At 36.4% G+C, this 22,171-nt stretch overlaps 1 protein-coding gene across 4 annotated transcripts in view; it reads right to left on the reverse strand.

The window, feature by feature from the left end:
* Nucleotides 1–22,171, reverse strand: part of LOC117409386 (lipopolysaccharide-responsive and beige-like anchor protein) — a 282,415-nt gene that overhangs the window by 168,414 nt on the left and 91,830 nt on the right. For all 4 annotated transcript variants that reach the window (XM_058999629.1, XM_058999623.1, XM_058999634.1 and 1 more), the window contains exons 34-35: nucleotides 11,284–11,348; nucleotides 9,132–9,240 (exon numbers count right to left, since the gene is read on the reverse strand). In XM_058999629.1, coding sequence (XP_058855612.1) covers nucleotides 9,132–9,240; nucleotides 11,284–11,348 — 174 coding nt within the window. The remainder of the gene's footprint in view (nucleotides 1–9,131; nucleotides 9,241–11,283; nucleotides 11,349–22,171) is intronic.

Raw genomic sequence — 22,171 nt, forward strand, 5'->3', positions numbered from 1 at the left:
CAGATGGGGATCCAAATAGCTGAAGCAGGCACCCCTACTGGACAGTCTGCTTGGCTACTTGAACATCCTGAAAGGGATTTGAAATCAGACTTGTTCTATGTCAACTGGGACTCCATCAGCCAGTTAGGATGGTGGGCTGGCAGCACTCGATCTCTCACGCTGATGGTGAAAGTCACCCAGGGAGTGTTCAAAGTGCAAGACAATAAACGGCAGGTTTTGATTCTCTGGCTGCGCAAAAAACAAGCGGTTTCTATCTAGTTGTATATCTTCTTGCCTCAAAACAGAACCCAAAGGCTTTTAATGCATACACTACACATACTTAATAAATAAATAAAAAAAGTCAATGCTTGTAACATATGTGTTTAAGAGACACTAATTTCGATAGCCCGGCTTAATTGGTTCACAAGATGTCATTGTTATAGTAGTTGTGCAGTTAAAATAAAAAATAAAAATAAAAAACATTCTAAAGTCCTCTATAATGGATCCTCCTCTCCAATTTGAACAGCAGCTTCTCATATTTGACATTTGACAATCCATAGGTATAAATCACATTAGAGGCATATTCTTTGCTAATTCTCAATCTCTGTCTCTTTGTGGAACATTCAAGTCAAGTTTGACCTTAAAACATGATAAAATAAATCTAACAAAAATGTTTTATGTAACTAACAGCAGAACTTAAAACATTAACCCATTCATTGATCTGCATTCTTACTGGAAACTGTTACCGATGATCTGTACCCGTGGGGTTTACTAAAAGCAGGAAATGCATCAACATGATGTTTTCTCCATATTTAAGCAATATACTCTATAAAACAATATTGATTGTTTTGTTATTTTTATTCATGCATCATAGGTCATAAAATCAGTTGGAAATGCTGAGGAGTGTATGCCAGCAGATAGAAATATGAGCAACACAGTGTAGCATCTTCACACTCTTTCCTGCAACAATGCTGGTGCTCCAATTGAATCAAATGCAGCAGCAAAGGTCATTCAAAATGATCTAGACAGCATTCAGAACTGGGCAGACACATAGCAAATGACATTTAATAGAGAAAAGTGTAAGATACTGCACGCAGGCAATACAAATTTGCATTATAAATATCATATGGGAGATACTAAAATTGAAGAAGGAATCTATGAAAACAACCTAAGAGTTTATGTTGACTCAGAAATGTCTTCATCTAGACAATGTGGGGAAGCTATAAAAAAAGGCCAACAAGATGCTTGGATATATTGTGAAAAGTGTTGAATTAAAATCAAGGGAAGTAATATTAAAACTTTACAATTCATTAATAAGACCTTGTCTAGTATATTGTGTTCAGTTCTGGTCACCTCACTACAAAAAGGATATTGCTGCTGTAGAAAGAGTGCAAAGAAGAGCGACCAGAATTATTCCAGGTTTAAAAGGCATGTCATATGCAGACAGGCTTAAAGAATTTAATCTACTCAGTCTTGAACAAAGAAGACTACATGGCAATCTGATTCAAGCATTCAAAATTCCAAAAGGTATTGATGATGTCGACCCAAGGGACTTTTTTGACCTGAAAAAAGAAACAAGGACCAGGGGTCACAAATGGAGATTAGATAAAGGGGCATTCAGAACAGAAAATAGGAGGCACTTTTTTACACAGAGAATTGATGGTCTGGAACCAGCTCCCCTGTAATATTGTTGAAGCTGACATCCTGGGATCCTTCAATAAGCTGCTTGATGAGATTCTGGGATCAATAAGCTACTAACAACCAAAACGAGCAATATGGGCCGAATGGCCTCCCGTCGTTTGTAAACTTTCTTATATTCTTATGTTCTTATGAAAGTTATAATAATGTGTTTCTTGTAAACACTGCAGGGTGTTCTGTAGCGACTACTTTCAGCAGTACTGTGTGTCCAGTGCCAAAACATATTTTGATACTTAAAAAAACAGTGCAATCACTGAGATCCAACAAAAACATTAAATTCCATGCTAGAATGCACACAGTAAAGTTATGTACAGCATTTGTGTCACTTGGAGAACTGACAAAATATTTTGCTGTTCACATGGACAATTATTATTAATGGAAACAAATTATTTAGCCATTCAGATTCCTTAATTTTAAAATAACTGATTGAGAGACATTCTAACAAGTTGACTCATTACATTATTTTTCTGTACATGAAGGGTTTTCACTACAAGGAAAAAACTAATAAAATAAATACCAATATATTTTAGATCTTTACAGCCAGTTCAGAGCATTTGACAGCTGTTTTAACCTAAACTGGAGGTTTTCTTTATTTAAATAATATAGCTACCAACATAAATAAATACAAACAGTTGCGTTCATTCACTCTACTAGGCTAAAATTGTTGTAATTTTACTAAAAAGCGTAAAATTAATTTTGTGTCTAATAAATGCAGTAATTGGCTGTCTAAAGTTGAATTGCTTAGATGGCACACATTTGCACTCAGGTTCACCCACACAGACCACTATGGTTATAAAATTCTGCACAGTTTAATGGTCTTGTATGAATAGATCAGTACAGTTGAACTAAAACCTGGGAAAGCCAATAGGCCTGGATTCTCTTACAAGATTACTGGAAACTAACCGTAATGTCTGGTTTGGCATTGTAATACAAATAAAGCATGTTTATATACAAGGGCAGGTATGCTTAGCGGCTGTATCAAGATACTAGTTATAAGTCATTTTGACTGACTGCAATACATTTATTTGCATTACCTGCATTGAGTTCCTTTTTAAAGTCCTTTTCAATTTGACACATGAGGGAATTATACATCTGAAACAATAGATTTTTTTTTTTTTTTGGATAGGATTGTTATTGTTGTACTACATAATGAAAACTGGAAAGGAAAAATAAATCAATACAGTAATACCACAGTTATAGTGGGGGTAACTTATTTCAGAGGTCACAGCACAGCAAGTTAATGCAAGTGGGAAATTCAATACAAAACATACTTTGTATTAGTTATATTGGGTGTCTAGTTAAAACAGCACAGCTTGCACGTCGTACTGACACTTTGAAGCAATTCAGGACCCAGGGATCCTTTTACTCCCCAAGGATAGGATGTGAAGACACACTGCAGCAGCCAATGTTAAATAGTGTTTGATGTGGGTCTTTTTTGAATAGCAAATATTTGTAAATTTGACAGCACTTGCAAGCTTTAGTTACAGAATTACTGAATTTGTGAAAATAGAACCTGAATGGAATGCAATTCAGGTCCAATGCTATTCATAACAATACAGGGTTTAGTCATTTGTATTTGGAATACTAAACGTCAGGAAAAGTGTCTGCATTCCTTCAGATTTATGCCTCGCCAATCTACTATTTCTTTGCCTGCTACTAAAATGAAGCGTTTTACACAAAAGGTAAAAATCAGTCAACTAACTGTGGACCAGGGGCAGGGCATACAATGTCAGCCTCCCGAGTTTGTAGATGACAGGATTGTGTGATTGTTTGAAAGAAAAGGATATCCATTTGCATCCCTCTTTCTGTTGCGAAGTATCTGTGTAAGCAAGCATTCGTTACATTTGCTGTTCCAGAGCATGCCTGATGACTACTAAGCCATACCATGTGTGTTCAACACAGCTCGCTAGCAATCCTACTTGAAACCCTCATCCTTAACCTAATCACATGGAGAGACACTTGATGTAAGTGCAACCTTTAGAAAACAACACTCATCTTCAAATAGCCATAGAAATTCCATATTTAGAAAGCAGTAAGGTGCTACAGCTAAAAACGGTTGGGCAGTCCACTAAAGCTATCGGGATTGAATACTTTTTTCCCCTTCGAACATTAGCTTTGGTAATGGAATTTCTAGTAATGTGCAGCTCTAAGGATGCTTTCAGTGAAATGCGAGACACTAGGAAGTGAATTATTAAATAGATAAAAATAAATTTATGTTTGCTCCCTGTCAGAGTTCATATCCACAGGAAACCTTGATAGAGGACCAGGATGATTTAGACAAGTTTGCTTTGGAGATTCATAACATATGCTTGCTGGACAGAATTGAGTTATCTCTGCTCCTGAGAGTAAGTTATTATAGCAGGAGCTGACAGAGATGAAGATAACTGAGGAAAATTCAATTACCTTTTAGTGTTTTCTTTCTAATAGGATCCTTAATGTGAATAAGATCCTCAGATGATGCGCCTCTGTAGCACCATGTGATCTGCTTTGATACCTGCTTTAGGACAAGTCTAACTCTCTTTTATAGACCTTCATTAACAATGAAACATGATTGTTTTTAGGACACTGGGGTAGATTGGGAGCTCTTGCTATAGAAACATGGGAGCTGGTGTCCCTGCAGCAGTCTTTTGCTTTTCACTTCATAGGCTTACCATGTTACAATTTGCTTTAATTAAAATGACTTTCCCTGCTATCTTTAGACAAAATCAAATACAGCAGTTAACCGTAATCAGATTTCTGCTTTATTGTCCTGGTGTATTTTCTAGGACGATATGATTACTTTAAATTACAGATTATGTTTTAAACAAAGAAGTGGGGGTGCCCTTTTATCATTAGCATTCATATTAGTAACCTTGGAATCAAAATATTACATAAAATATGGATACTGAAAACATTAGAAAAATAAAAACCCTACACAAACTACTGGGTGAATGCAGGATCCCACTTGGAATGCTCCACCTGGCTGGGGCTAGCCTAGGTAAATTATTAAACAACTTACAAAATATGATCCCTCTCAATCATGAAAAAACTTGCAAGTGGTCCATTATCTACTAATACTGACAACTCTGATACACCTGAAAATGCTGCTACCAAAAATATTTATTTGGACTGCTAAATCCATTATAGTCGGTATAGTGCAGTATTTGTAAATAAGGCTTAAGTTAATATATGTTGTGTGTTTCTTATTGCACGAGAGATAAGCAAGTGCTTATAGCCAGGTAACCCATGTTGTGCTTCACTAAAGTAAATGAAAGCCGGAATCCACTTAGTGTAAAAACCTTTGAATTTTCTGTACTTACCATGTTGTAGTTTTAAAAGGAAAGGGGTTCTTATTTCAGTCTTCAAGATGCAGTTTTGTTAGGATTACTACAGTAGTCTGCATGTATAGGAACACCTCCTAAGAGAACACTTCACCTAAGGGAACACCCTTGTGGTGAAACAGATTTTTCCCATTGTAAATGCTCTGGCTAAAGGAACAGGAACTTCGCTTAAAAGAACACCTTCTTGGCACCGATAGCGGTTCGTTCACAATGGATACAGTACTGTTCTGTAAAAAAGCGACTTGTCGTCGCAAGTCTTGAGGGACACTGATTGGTTTATTAAATCTTTCCCGAACTGCCGTCATATCATTGTCTCATTTTGTTTTCTGATTTTCACGAGTGCACCTCATCACCACAAAATGCCATGTATACAAACAGCAAAATGTGCCGCTGCTTCTCTTGCTACACAAAGTTGGAAATTGTTCGAGCTCCTGAAAAAAACCTGAAATCAGACACAAGTCGTCAAGCAATTTGGTGGTGTTTCACCAATCTGTTCAATAACGTGCATGTCTTATACATTGCTGCTGCATTTTGTACTGTAACATGTGTAGAGGTGCTGTGTTAATGTAGTTTGACAGTTCATTTATTAACATTAAGTTAACCCTAAGTAATGCCCATTATTTTTGCCTCTGCCACTGCGATAGCCCAAAACACACCCGGCAGCTAATTTCAGAGTACATAGTGAAAGGCTTTTTGACTGTGTTGTTTTGCTTTAGTTTTATTAACATTAGTTTGTCTGTTACTTTATTACTATAATGTATTAACATACACTTGCCTATTGTTTTGCTTTTACTTATTCAATTCATTGCATATGTTTTATTGCACGTGCGTCATGGCAAGTAATACATATGTATTTATTAATTTATTGATTCATATTGTGTCTGGTGACGAACTCCGTCTTAGAGAACACTTCGGCTATAAGAACACTTTGCTTGCTTCCGGAGGGGTGTTCTTTTAGCCGGAGAGTACTGTATCACTATTAGTCATAGTTTTATTATACCAGTTAACACAGAGATGTTTCATTTGCAGTCTAGAGTTCTACTAGCGAATATCAGTAAAGAGTACTAGGTAAGTCCATTTTGCTGTTTTAGGTTTGATAAGTGAAATCCGCTTTAAGACAAGTGAACATGTTTTTCACTCCATAGTTCACTTGTCTGAGTAACAGAGATAGCTCTGGATCAGATACTGCAAACTGGGAATTGCTGCTGTAAAAAATAAAAAGAATAAAAACAAATGTCTGTAGCCTGCTCACTGTTATCTTTCCTCTTCCCGAATGCCTAATGAAGTCCCTAGGTACAGCTTGAGAGTGAGAGGATTTTACTGTATGCATCATTATATTGGAAATTTTGACATTGAGGTAGAAACTAGATATATGATGATTATGTCTTTTTTCCTTTATTTCTCATAACCGTATCCTTATTTTTAGTATCCAATGTAATCTGCTCTGCTGAAATGCATCAGGGGAAAAACGATAAAACAGATGGTGTCACAATGAAATGCTACAGAATACAGTTGTCCATCCAGCAATACATCTGATTAAACTACTACTCTTATTATTATTTAACATGGCCTGTGAGGGAGTGCTTCTATAAAATCACTAATGTTTCTGGGACCTCTGCAAAATTATTCTCCCAGTATACGTTTGAGTTTTTTTTTTTTGTTTTTGTTTTTGTTTTGTTTTTTACAAACTTTAAACGCCCTTTGGGAATTTGCTGTTTGCCCTTGCCCACACTAAGCAAAACAAAGTATTGTTCGTTTAGAAAGAGTTCCTAGTACCAATTTTTTTGTCAGAAAAATGACTCTAATACATATGATTTTCAACTTGCTTGACCTTGAAGTGCATGCGGCTCAGAATTTCATTCCGAACATCAGCTAATAGGATAGATGAATGCGTTTTTGGAAAATGCTGCTTTGGAGGAGATGAAGAAGCTGCCATCTCTGCATTGTGACCAGTCCATTAAAACAAGAAGTAGTAGGAGAGATACTTTGATAAGTGTTCTGCCTGTGTTAACCTTGATGGCTGCTATCGAGGGGACAACGCTATATCTGTTTCATTGGATTAGATTCTTTCCATGCAGAGGAAAATCAATACTTCAAGGCGTTGGGTGACAGGGGCATCATTTCAGAATTGAAGTGGCTGTCAGACATTGTCATTCGGTGACTTTTGTTCGCCATTGTACTTTCAAGCCTTCATTTTTCTACATCGGCTTTCTTTCTCTCCAGAAGCCTTTATAACAATTCCCCGGGTGGCACTTTATGTTCAGATTTTAAACTTGAGGGCAAAGATCAAGTGCGCAGATCTCTGAAAGCATCCCCTTCATTTGCCAAGAATGTCCTTATTTGCAGTGAATTTGCATTTGTGTTAGTGCTACAAGGACACTTCTGTCTCATGGATGGTTCTCTCTTTTAAAATGAAACCCACTGGGACCAAGTGTCCCAGTATTTGAGAATATCAGAGCAGAGTTTAAGGCAATAACTGGCATACTTTATAAGACAGCATAAACAGAGTGCAAATCAAGTGCTCTTTTAATATGATTTATACCGTTTTGATCCACTACTTAAAATAACTTGGCCTCCATAGCTCAAAATATGATTGCATGTACATACTGTCTTTCCAACAATACAGTGCAGGTTGCTAATAATGTTAATTTTATTTTAGTATACCAATAAATTGATATCAAACTACACAACTATTTGTAATTCAACTTTCATATTAAATATTGTAGCATCTGTACAAAAAAAAAGGAAAGAAAAAAGTGTTGCACAACCCCCAAAATACAGCATCTATTGCATCATACCATGTCTGGGCTGGTGTTGCTGATTTGCGGATTTCATATGGCAAAAGTAATAAAGGGTTGAGTAACAGGTGACAGAGCCCAGTTTGACAGCATCTCTCAAAGCACAGAGCTGTCTGACTTCGATCTAGGTGTGACAGTTAGGTGCCATATTACAGCAAAGAATAGGGTGGCCAGTGAGCTAATCAGACATCCAAAACCACCATTTGGATTGTCACATTGCAGTGGAAGGACTAGGAAAAAAACATCCACACTGTGTAACGAATGGAGACAAATTCCACAAATCACTGACAGCTCTTTAGTGTCATCCATTCTACTGGCCAATCAGCAAGGCAGAGAAAATATAACTTAAAATAAACTAATTTTGAGGATGACAAAAAATGATTTCCTAAACATAACAAGTGGCTGCAGACGCACATTCCTGCATCTTTTGAATTCTATTCTTGTCCTTGTCCTACATGCTTGGTCATTGTTTCAGCTGACAATACCTGCCTCCTCCCAGCACGTGTGGAATATGCAACTCGCAGAGTACACTAAAGGAGTGTTCACCTAATCAACGATGCCATGTCATGCATGAAACTTCAGCAAAAATCCAGTGTGCAAAATGTCAGCCTCATCCTCGTCTAATGATTATTGGGCAATGAACTGAAGAGATTCGTATTTCATCTCCGTTCAGCTCCGTGCCCAAATCCCTTTGTGTAATGAAGGATCAAGCCTACTGTTCCACAAATGACAGAATGACACTGCAGACTTGTGACAACATCTCTGTTTGCAGGGAAAGGTAACTAGCCACAGATGAGATGTGGACACATTTCTGAACAGCGATGAGCAGTTTTTGGGGGTTTTTTTTGCCAGCTGTGCCGCATTACACAAAAGCCATTTGTACATCTTAAGCACTTTGTTTATTTAAAGCAAATAATTGTTTGTTCAAAATAAAAGCACATTAAAAATTATATAGCCCTATGGATAGTCAATCAAACACCACAGCCCTATGGACGATCAATACCCAGTCGAGCATATGCTTGAAATTGGTTCATATTGTTACTGTAGTAATGTTTAGGAAATTAAATCAGGTTTTTATTAACCCTAACCCTTATATTTGTTAACAGTTAAGAAACAAAAAAAAACGCCCTTAAAATAAAGCGTGACCTATGTCTGTCTATCTATCTATCTATCTATCTAGAAGTCATAAGAAACAGTGATCAGAATACAGATGACAACAGAACCTTTAGGTCCATCAATATACATACATCAATATAAATCTTATTTAAATACATTTAAAAAAATCTAATAGTTTTATTCCTGTGTTCGTATGTTTGTTTCGATTGAAAGGACCTACCTCAAACTCGGCATGCTTGTGGATATCCTCTGCCCTCTGTCTGCTGAGTATGAACTCTGCCTCGTTTCCAACCCTCACCAGGTGATCTTTCATAGTGTGGCTCAGCAACCTTCAAGAGAAAAGATTATTAAATACCAGCATGAGGACACCTGGGTCGAGGATGTGACTTGACAAGACTAGCTAAAGAGAACTTAAGTAACGGATTTCAGCGCCAGTCACTCATTATAGGACTGTAACAAAAACTATTGCCAGTGTTTCTCAAAAAAAGAGTTAGCGTTGCAAGACAGAATAGGATACCACACAACATGGAAAGTATCCCACTGGAAATATTATTAACTCAAATTCATTCAATGCTGCAAAAGCAGAGTAGTTTGCAAAAAGATCATTTCTCTTTACTGGGATATTACCTAGGAATTTCTAAACCATCCAATACACAAGTACTCTTGTACTTCCTGGCTAGCACACTAGGTTTTACCCTAATGCCTGCCTTGATCAGATTCATGTTCTGTGCTTCTGAAACTTATCTGGAGGTTATGTTACACAGTAGTAAGAGCTGACTTGCTGACCCAGGCCAATTTTCAAAAGTGATCTTTTAGAGCTAGAATGACCATAAACCCAAACAGCATTCCCTATAAACCTAAAAGCTATATTGTGCAGCACTCACTAGCATTGTAAATGCTCCTGTTATTGAAAGATGTAAAAGGGATTACATAAAAAAAAAAAAAATTGCAGATATTGTTCATTTTATTACAATTAACAGCCTACTTGACTTCCCAGACAACTCAAATTGGAGTTGATATTAACCCTGCATTATCTTGTGAGCATGCAAGTGATTTTCAGAATAGCATTAACAAATGCCTCAATGCTGGTATATAGAAAAGATATTCACATTAAAAGGTTAGATTAAGAATTAGACAACTGTATTTTGTTTGCCAGGTTAATACAAATCTACTAAAAACTGACCTTTAATACAATTTATTTTTTTATTTTTTTTAATAGTCACCATATATATATATATATATATATATATATATATATATATATATATATATATATATATATATATATATATATATATATATATATTTAACACACAGGTTAATCTAATCTCTTAAATGATTTCACTTCTAGCGGACCGGTTGTGTCTTTTTTTCAGAACACTTTGCATCATATACAAGTAGTAGAATCAAAAGTACAATAATGATCATTAAGCACTTTGTATTAAAATCGAGTTAGCAAGACAGACGGCACTCAAGTATGATCAGAGAAGCATTCCCCTTCTGAGATAATACAACAACAAAGCAAGCCAGTTTATCAGTGCAAGATAACAGTCTTTGTTTATAATATATACAAGCTTTTTCACATAAAGTAAAAACACTGCATTTCATTTGGGACTGGGAGGGTGGAAAAATTATTCACTTGGTTTGAATTACTTTCACTTTAGCGACACTAATTGATTTGTTAATGATATGCATCTGACATAGACAGACCTTACCAACTCCACTACATGTGCATAAATCCCTGTGTTATCTGTACTAATAAAACATTAATCAAGGGCCAAATCCAGAACAGCCACTTTCCAAGCAAGGTCAAGACAGGTCAGGGCCGTGCAAAGTGAAACAACAACAGGCCAGGTCTTTGCACTGTAACCCAACACCTTGTTACTTTCTGTTGACTCTTGGGAGCAGGACTGGTAGCAGCATACTCCCAGCCCCTAAACAATGCTTCTGCCAGACCAGATCCTCATTAACATAAATATTACTTACCTTTTTTTTATTGCTTTTAAAAGGGTATTTTTTCTCTCTCTCCAACTAGGAATTAGGATCACATTACACTTAAAGCAAAACATTTTTCAATGCACTTAAACCCAGTATAGTGTAGCCTGTGTACTTTAAGAGAGGTCTGAATATTTTGTGTGTCACACCAAGTCAAGGATCATGGCTCTGGCATTCTGCCCCAGTCCACATGGCACAGCCAGGTATTGATGAAGCCTTGAACTCTGGGGCTGAAGCCCATGATCATCTTTCCAAAAAGTATTGATTTGTCCTCAATATGGGTAAAACTTTAGGGGCCTTAGGCATTTTATAGATTCGAGCAGCAAGTCATAATGAAGAGGTGCCTACAGAAGGTCAAAATTCCAAATGATAATTACCTCCCCTCGTTGACGAGTTCAATAAAGGCCAACCCGGCGTTCTTCTGGATAGAGTTCTGCCATTCCTGAAAGACACAAATTACATGAATTTATATAAAATGCTTCCCCGAGTCATACTGATACCTACCTGTATCTTCACCTCTCTGTATATAAATATTCAGCTAAACATTAATTTATTTATGGGACAAAACCACATAATTAAATATCCAAAAGGTAAAGGAAATGTAGCCGCACAACAGAATTTCATTGGTGAAAGGATCTGGTTAGTAAACACTAGCCTAAATTTATCAAGGTGTTTACACTAATATGTACTTTGTACCATTTTTGAAAAAGGAAAATACAACTATGAATGTTATTACTAGTAACAAACAACTGAGGGTTAAGTAAATAAATAAATAAATAAATAAATAAATAAATAAATAACCAAGTTGTTTGTGAACTTCTCATATTCAAGGCTGTACTTGAATCATTTTGGTTCTGCGTATCTATTCGTAGTAGCATTTCCATGCAATTATTTTTTCCTTATCTTGATCCAAGATAACCCACCTCTCCTCAAAATGGATCCAAATTTTAAATTTTTTTTTATTTAGATATTTATTAAATCAATATTTATACAGCATAGCTCTGTGAGGTTCAACATCTTGTTTTCAGAGGTGCCCTGTTGGCAGCTGCATGACTACAAATCAAATACATTCATCAATCATAGAGTTAAAATCATAATTACCTGTAATTGTGATCACTAAAGCAAAAGACATATTTATTTATATAGCTCTCTTAAATTATTTATCCTGGACAGCATTGCTTAGGTGTTAAATCCTGGCTCCTGTATGGTTTTACAACTGGTTGGGACTGAATGAGGTGAAATGATTTGATCAGTCAGTCAGTGTGCGCTACAGGACTGGAACCAGTTTTGTTTGTTTATTTTTTAAAGTCACCAGTCCTCAAGCTATGGGAAACTGTACAGCATCTAAGGAATAACCCTCCAGTAAGGTCCTGTTCATTACATCATTCTTTTGCTTGTTTTAATTTCAGTTTGTATTCCTTTCCCTTTTTGTAATTTCCTTGATATTCTGATGGAAAAAGTTCTATACAGACTGCTTCTAAGTCCACTTTCCCAAAATAATGAATATTACTGTTCGAGCATTTTTCCCTGTCTCAACATCAATGCTTTTTTTTTTTTAACCTTATGTAATTTGACTCCGGTAAACCAAAATAGCGTGCTTGCAAAATAATGAGTACCGCCAAAATGTAATTTTAATTTACACCGAGAACGAGGCTGCCAGAAATTACGTTGAGTGCAAGAAAGTAAGTGCTTTTGCAACTGTTAAGACTCGAGGAGCGCTAGGATCTGGAAAGCTAAAAGCGGTAAAAAGCAAAAGGTGTAAGGCATAGTTAATGAATAAAGTTGAATTAAGGTGTATCTAAAACAAAATAAACAAAAAAATCTATTTTTGAAACATTTTGGGCCAAGAAGCTGCATCATCATCAAATTCAGTGACAGGGCCAGCAGAAACCGAAGACATAGCAGGGAAAAAAAAAAAAAAAAAAGCGGTGTGCCTAAACATAAATACGACAAATCGTATCTTCGGTTGGGCTTCACTTATATCGGTTCCGAAACTGAACCCAAACTGCAGCGTGTCATTTGCTGTGAAGTCCATGCCAATGAAAGCAAGAAACCATCAAAATTCAAGAGGCATCAACAAATGCTACACCTGCGTGATGAAGGTAAATCTTTGGCTTACTTTGAAAGTAAATTGAAGCAGATACAAACACAAAAATACAGGGTTAGCTGCGCTTCTACTGTATCTCGAGTGCTTTGAAAGCTTCCTTACTAGTTTCGCAGCGTATAGCTAAAACGTAAGAAGCCCACACGCTAGCCAAAGAGCTGGTATTACCAGCTGCTTTGGATATGTGTACCGAAATCTTCTGAGAATCTACTGCCAAGAAACTTAAGTGTATCCTACTATTGAATGATACTGTACACAGGAGGATAACAGCCATTTCAAAAGACATTAAAAAAGCAACTTGTGGATTTTGTGTAAGTGAGCAAGTTGTTTGCCATTCAAATAGACGAGTCAACAGATGTACCTGACTCTGCAGTTTTGCTTGTGTATGTACGTTACTGATGCAATGGTGACTTGCAGGAGGATTTGCTGTTTAGTGCAAAATTCCCCACAAAAACAACAGCTGAGGAGATTTTCATGGTTTTAAACACTTTTATGGCCAAAAACGCATTGGAATGGAAGAACTGGGTGGGAATTGCTATTGATGGTGCTGCCGCTATGACGGGTTGTTCAGCGGATTTTGCAAACAGCAAATGATTCTACTGGCACCATTGGTTTTCTCCACAAAGAGGCCTCAGCCTCAAAAAATCTAAGCCCTGAATTGCACACTGTATTACAGACGGCTTCAAAATGTGTTAACTTTATGAAAGCACCCCCTCATCAGTGCTCACTGTTTTGAAGTGCTGTGCAGGGAGATGGGAAGCGAACACGTCCACCTGTTATGGCACACCGAAGTTCGTTGGCTGCAAGTGGTAAAGTGCTGCATTGTCTTTATGAGCTCCGTTTAGAGGTGCATTCATTTTTGATGGATAAAAAGTCTGATTTAGCATAACATTTTGTTGAGAGTGCCTTGCAAAACTTGGAGGCAACTTAATTCTTTACCTCACGTTTTATTTATTTATTTATTTATTTATATATATATATATATATATATATATATATATATATATATATATATATATATATATATATATATATATATATATATATATATATATATATATATATGCGGTAAAGAATTTAGTTACTAGGTTTCATCATAATTGGATAGAAGGTTCAATATATATGTTAAATCTAAAGTGCAACATACTCACAGTACAGATGTACATACAAATGAACATCTCCACTATATCCCAGTCAATAGGACAATGCACTCAATAAATAATAACCAATCATGTCATTTATTAATGCTAAACCAGACTAAACTAGAACTGCACTGGAAATAGACATGAATGGTTAAAAAAGTAAAGGAGCAAACAAATTGATAGCACTTTCCCCAACTGGCTTTGCATCTTCTATACAGATCGGGTACACACTATCACAGTGATTAGCACACAAAGTTTAAAAAAAAATGTTTGGAAGACAGAAGTTGCAAAAAAACAATATAATTCAGAATTCTTCAATAAACAGACACTAATTACAAAAGCTGTAAATCTAAACAATTTTATAAACAGCTGAGCAAAGCCTAAATTGAGTTTTCAAATAGCTTAATGGTCATCATTTTTCATGATAACTTTAATATTTCATCACTTTATACACAGCCCTCACAAGAATAATAAAACAAAGTGATATGCAGAATATATAAAGTTCTAGGCTCTCATTTTCCCATGGGCACTGGAGGAAACACATTAAAAGCCTCAAAGCCTACTGTTAATGCAACAAAATAGCCTTAACACAATTTAGCACTGAATGGGAAGAGTTGCAAAGAATAAGCATATTAAATAATTTCATGCCTTATGATTTCCTATTGCTATAAAGTATGTGCTAGATCAGTGGCAGATGTCTTCATTTAACAGATCAGAAAAAAAACATGGAAAATAAAACAAAAACAAACAAGTTTAAACTTTTGTTAACATCAAGTGGCAAGAAAGCTTCCATTTTGTTTTCAGAAGTCTGGTAACATTAGCCAAATGAAAAATTAAATCGGGCATGTTTAACTCTTCGCTTATCATTACCTCACTTGATCGGAAGTCCGTGTTTATACATATCTAGCCCTGCTACGATAAACAATAAGTGATTTAGGAAATACCACAGGTCAAAGCTTGAGCTTCTTTATTTAACAATTTAAAGTTTAAATTTGCCAAACTTAACAGATGCCTTTTGAGCAAGACTTGTCGCTTGTGCTTGTCTAATGGGTATGTAAACAAATGACTCTGGGCACGATCAGTCACGTCCTTAGACCCTACTGACGAGGTAATGGATAAAGAACTGATGAAGCTCAGGATGCAGAATGGGAAATTTATTTAAGATGAAATGCAGGTTTGCTAATGCCAATGTTAGTAACATCCCCCAATACAGCTGCAAATATGTAAAATAAAAAAATGTTTAACCTATCCGTATCATAAAGTAGATAGCCATGACCTACTTCCACTGTATGCACATGTGTGACATGCTAGACAGACATGTCCTTTTATTAGAAGATTCTGATACTCTCAATAAATTGTGCTAAAGAATGTCCTGACCAAGTTTCATAATAATGAGATAGCGCTTCTAAATGCTCAGGCACCTCCACTATATCATTGTAGCTGGCAATATGCACTCCCAGCAGGGGATAAGACATAAAAGAACATAATGGCAATAGCAAATATCAGGATGTCCAACATACTACATTTAATTGTGTCTACTAGAGGTTACTTCCAAATTGGGTCCAGCTAGAACTCATTTTTACAGCATGAGCGCAAGGAGGTCAAATGACTTGCCCCCTCAAGATTACACAATGTTTGGTCTGGGATGTGAAGGAAGGGAAGCCCACAGGTTAAACCACATATCCAGAACCACTGAGATGATGGGTTTTAATCCCAACGTAGATACTAACTCGGTTAGTTTAATTTTGCCCTAGCGGGATCAACAAACATTGACAACCTGGTGATCAATCTTAAGCGTTTGTTCGTTGCTTATGACAAAACAATCATCACAGTGGCTAAGCGATTAGCCTATGCAGTGTGTGATGACACTGTGTGGGTACGTATACTTTGATTTGTAGTCTGATCAATCATAAAATTACAAGTACAAGTATATTTATGCAACACACTTCTTTGAGGCTTGTGACTTCAGGGTACTATCATTGATCAGCAACTAGGAGGCGTCTGACTTTATGCGAAGAAGTAAACCTCCAATATGAAATTTAAAATCCAGTGCCAATAGGAACGAAACACCTCACTCATACAAGACCTACCTGACAACTCAATTGGATAAACCCATAATTTACCATTGATCTCCTGGTCTAATAACTACTAACTAATCTGTGAATAAATCAGTGACCACAAAAGTTGTTCCATTATCAGATGTTTTTTTTTATATTGCATAAATCATCATCTGATGTCTCTTCAGGGGTCCTTTTCAACATACAAAAAGAACAAAAAAAACTAATAAAAAGACACCTACAACCCAATATTCTCCAAAAAAAAAACTGAAGGTGCACTGGAGATATTTCTCAGCGTTAAATACTGACTCTCCCATGAGACTTGAAACTCCAAGCGCACACATTTCCCCCCCACCTGGGAAAAAAATGAAATTGTTGGAACACAATTAGGACGGTCCAATGGCCTTTTTTTTTTTTTTTAGTGTTTTCTTTTTTCTCTTTTTGCCTTAGTGTTTGCACCTCAAAGAGAGCTAATGGGAGTAAAGTTTCTTTTGCTTTGTTTTTAAAATGGGGTCTTAAATGTGGAACATGAGAAGACTTTGCTTGAACGGCTGTCTAGCCATAACTGTACCAAAAAGCACCAGGAAGTGGAGCTAAACACTGCAGCCTCTTCTAAACCAGACTAAAATAAATAGCAGAGTTAAAAGGATGAAGGATATCATTTGGAAGGAAATCCCTTATTAGACTAAGCAATTATGATGGCCATTGATGTCTCCTATCTAAACACCAAAAACAATGGCAACCATAACTGCAGGAAAAAAGTTAACATGGCCATACGTTTATCCCCAATGTCAACATACTGTCAATTTAGAGGGATTTTCTAGTCATCTTGGAAAGAAATGAGCCAAAGGAACAGTTTCAGTCAAAACCTTCAAGTTTTCTGCATTAACTGTATTAAAAGGTTTGCTTTGGTCACTTTCCCATCTGCACAGTGCCAAGATTAAAGTACTGGAACTAGCACTGTAATGGTGGCTTGTTTTTAAGTAACCCAATGCAGTGGTCATTTTCCTAGTGTCATGATTTACTTTATCTTTTGTTAGTTATCCGATTGCTAATGCCCTCTAGCCTCATTGTTATGGCTAACAAATACTACCCTTATTGTATATTATGGTAATCAATCAAACAGAAAAAACCTCTAGTGCTTCCCAAATACAATTCCAAACAGATTAGATGCTGCTCCAATCTACGGTCTTATCAAATAAACAAGAACTAAACCTCCAAAGCAATCTATTAAAACAATTTAAGAAGGATGTTTGTTTCTGGATTTAATTATGCATAACAGAATTTACAATTTGTAAGGTCCCGAAACCACCTGCCCACTGTAACGAGAAACAAAACCTCTCTTCTGACCTCTCATCTGCCTCTTAATATCTCCACGGATCACCCACCCTACTGCTTATGACCAAATCTATCCTCATGATCTTTCACCCCATCGCTTTGATCAACTGAATTTACTGAAGATCTGTTTTTCAATGTGTTAGTTGTGCTGTCTGCAATGACTTTACAGCAAATCATGTTTATCAGTCAGAAGCCGCCCCAGGCTACAATATAGAATCAGTGCCTTAAAAGAAAGCACTTCTTCTAACTCATTATTTCCAGGGGCATCAGGGGGACTGACAAACACCTGGGTGTTCAGACAGTCCAAAACTGAGCACTTGCTTTTTGCTGTCAAGTCTGCATGGAACATGGAATGCAGACTTGTATAGGTATTTTACATACACATCCACAAGCAAAACAAAAAAAACGACACAAAAATATTCTAAATAAATCACCATGGATATCTCTTTGGTTCCATTAAAACAAAATCTAAGCAGTCTGTATATGGAGTGTAAATCCTTAGTTGAACCCCTAGGCAGGTGCCAAGATTGTCTTGGTCTCCATGTTCCAATGCTACGAGGTAGGCCCCTCACAATATAGGCAGCCTGTGGTTTTACATGCTCACATTCTACTTAAATAACACAGTGCGAGGAAAGCAAGAGGAACCCAATAATGTTGGTAACACCTGCATCAGCAACTTTTTGCTATCAATTGAATCATCACTGGAATAACCATGGGGGACGATTATTTATTTATTTAAAACTTCAGTTGGAATGCTCCCTAGAGGCCAAAAACCTCCATGATTTTCCCCAGAGACATAAGATAACAAATAATGTATTTATTTGTTAAAGTAAAATTGTGTTTTAAAAAGACAGGTACCACTTAAAAACAGAAACGGAGAAATATACAAATATTCACATACATCCAACTGCAGTATACTGAATCTGTGTTATCAAAAGTGCCCAGCCATTTAAAGTGGAGATATCAAAAACACAAGCCAAGTTAGTAGAAACAACTGGAGCAACAGTTATTGACTTTGTTTTCTACATTTCACCTAAGAGTGTTGTGAACTACAAATTAAAAGGCTGTTGGCTGATTTACCTTTGCTGTGCCAATACCCTGAAAACACGTAAACTATCCTTGCTGTATAGAGAGTCTGGCAGTCCTCGCACTTCGATGATAACTTGGTGCGAGGAACTACCATTCGTCTCAATACATGCAAACAGACATTGTTTTTAACAGCTGTTCTCAAATTGTAATCCTGAAATCAGAGTATGATGTATTTTTTTTTTTTTTTATTAGATTAGAACTAGAAAATAGTATCAAATGTATGTTTTTTTGTTTTTTTTTAAACATAAGATATCTTCTCTCTGAGGATTCCTTTCTTTGCTCTGGCTGAAAGGCTTGTGCTGGCTTCAAAATGACTATACAATAAGTGAAATTGACTATTTCTCTTTTTTTAACGACTGCAATTTATTTTTTATTGGAAGAACTATTCTGCTTTCCAGTGTCACAATTATAATGGTTTCTATTGAGATCACTTGCACTGAGCCTCCGAGTTTCATAATCTTTATCAAACGCTTCAAAAAAAAGAAAAAGAATATTAAAACGATAACATTTTATCTGTTTAAATACTAGTACCAGTACGGTTCCAAACAAAGAGGAATAAAATGTTTCTTTAAAATGTTGACAAATGCATCATGAAAACCATGGCAATCTCGATTACATTGGCAGCGTATTAATTTGGCATGAAGTGCCTGGAGCTCTGTGCATTATGGAGGCTGTCGTACCTGAACAGAGACTAGCACACATAGATATACCTGCAAATACGTAATGAAAAAATACAAGTATAGCCAATATTTCATTATCAGTATGCAATTGCAATGCTATATACAAAAACAGACCCAAGATAAAATGAGTCAGAAATGTCAGCTGTTAAAAACCTTTGTTTAAAGGTTCACTCAAGAAATGCAAAAAGATTGTAAAAAGGAACAAACCTTAAACGATATTCTAATTTCATGTGATAAAATGTATGATCAATAAGCAAGGGCCTTAACACGACTGCTGCTGAATTTTGATCGGCAAACATGCAACCTGCCAATTCAAAAAATATTGGGTCGGGGTAAATGAAACATGCAGTACCTTCCTTTTAATTTGATACACAGATAACAACAGTGTGTTAGTATGCAGCTCAAGTGGGTCGCAATCTTGTATATTCTATAAGCTGTTTCTCCAGCAAGTTATAAAAACATGCTAGCCTGTACAAAATGCCAGAATGTTTGTTCTGAATGCCATTTTGTCACAAGTCAACCCTCCACTGAGGGCTCTACTATTGCTTCAGACAGCAGCCTTGGTTGAGTTCTTTAAGTGATCAAAATCGGGACGGTTTTGGGTTTCATTGAGGGTGATAACAGTTGCTCTGCTACAGCGAGCTACATGCTCCGACAGATGACTGTCATTAAATCCTTCTGCGATCTTCTTGTACGGGGGCTGTGTAAATGTGTCCTATTAGTCCATGGTCAGTCTGTTTGGCAACTCCAGCCATCAAGACAAATGGCAGCTGCTGCCCTCCGAGGTCTAAAGTCAAACCTATAGGGGATTTCAAAAGCCTAGCTAGAGAGAGAGAGAGAAAGGAGAGGGGGGTGTCTGTTCATTACAAGTTGTTCTTGCTACCATTAGGATTATATAAAAAAGAGCTAATTATTTATTTTTATGTTGGCTTTAAAGTTATCAGTTGCATTATGACAAACTGGAATCAACTCTCCTTGGTCACAGTGAACAAAGCACTGCTCATCTGGCTGACACTGCAACTTTATTTAAATAAATAAATAAATAAATAAATAAATAAATAAATAAATAAACTTTTCTTCGCTCGGCTTGTTTTAGCGGACTTACAAAAAGACCCAAAACAACATGGATCTAAAGCACGTCTGGAAGTAATTAAAAGAAAAAAATCTAACAGCTTCAAATGACTGAAAAATGGATGTCCCACTTTACTGACAGAGAGTGAACTTTGTTTAGTCTCATGCTGATTACTGGTCTGCAAACACCTGTAATAGTAAAATTCTGAATGCAGTGATCAGTTTGACATGGTACACCTGGTTTAGCCTCTATGCACTAACTTAATTGATCCTAACCCATCCACATCCATCAAGCGAAAACGTATAAAACAAAATGCATGTTTGGTGAAGTGCAAGATGCACAGGTGTTGCAACTCGGCTTTAACCCCAGGGAAACTCCAACCTCTGTGCCAGACTACCCTGGGCAGGAATCCAACTAGTAACATTGAGGGGAGGGACTTCTTTTAGTTCTTATAAATCCATTGACCCAGCCAACCCCAATTTAAACATGTTTATCACAACAGTCACATTTCAAGCAGCGTATGTGGGTCAGAACAGCTAGGTCGGAGTCAGAAATATCTGTGGTACCCAAAGTCTAAACCATCAGACACCCAAGACAGCAAGTTACATTATTTACCTCTGTACAAAACATTGGCTAAAACCATTATCACACTAAAAAGCCATGTAGAGGATAAAAATCCATAAAGAGCTAGACAGCAAGACTTATAAAAAAAAAACTTTACATTACCTTAACTTGCTTATTGAATATTCTGGATTTGATATTCTGGATTCGATTCTAACACTATAGCACTCCTATATTGAAGTGTGTTTTGACCTTAATTGTGATAACGGAGAATTTTAAACAACATGTTTGATGGCGATTGACTGGATTTCTGCTGGATTGTCATGAACAAAAAACAAAACAGAAACAGTTTACTAAATTAGTCCTTTAAGGATGATTTAAATGATTGTAAGCTATTTGTTGTGGTAATAAACCTCCGTAACTAAAATGATTCAGTGTATGTTTTATTTCAGTGAAGTGGATTTTGTCATGAATCAACCAATAAGGATGTCATAGAATATATACAATCTGGATGTGGCATAGCTCTAAACCACCGTTTTACACATGGCACACTGATGGTTGTATGGGGTAACTTGTCTATTTCCCACGGATTGGAAAGATAACAACCTCTGATTGGTTAAACAGCATCACGACTGTGCCTATATATAGCCTATACCATGGCTTCCATACTAATGAGCCGCTTCCCACTGAATAAATCACTACGCACCACTACATTTTAAATTCCATGACAAACTGCCTTTTTATTTGTTTAATTACAAAACCACTGCCAGAAATTAGTGACATTCCACCTATTTATTTTAATATATTTGTGGATGAAACTCCAGATAACTGGTACAACACCAACTTTGAGTGAAGACAGTCCACCTGAAAAAAGAAAAAAATAACAGTAGATGAGGAACAGCTAAATGAAATAGAAGAAAACAAAGATTGAAAAAAAAAACAAAATAAAACTATAGCATGGGCTGTTAATGTACTTAATGCCTGGCAAAGAAAAAAACATGGACATTAATTTTAAAGAAATAAGTCCAAAAAATCAACAACATTAAGGGAATTTTATGCCAGTGCAAGAAGTTCAACTGGGGACCAGTATTCAGTCTCCAGTTTTATAACACCGAGAGCTGGACTAAATACCGGTAAATATTTTACAGTAGAAGTTTTAACATTTAGGGCTCTGGACTCCTGACCGGAGGGTCGTGGGTTCAATCCCCAGTGGAGGACACTG

The sequence above is a fragment of the Acipenser ruthenus genome, chromosome 2 (assembly GCF_902713425.1).
Source record: "Acipenser ruthenus chromosome 2, fAciRut3.2 maternal haplotype, whole genome shotgun sequence".
NCBI lineage: Eukaryota > Metazoa > Chordata > Actinopteri > Acipenseriformes > Acipenseridae > Acipenser > Acipenser ruthenus.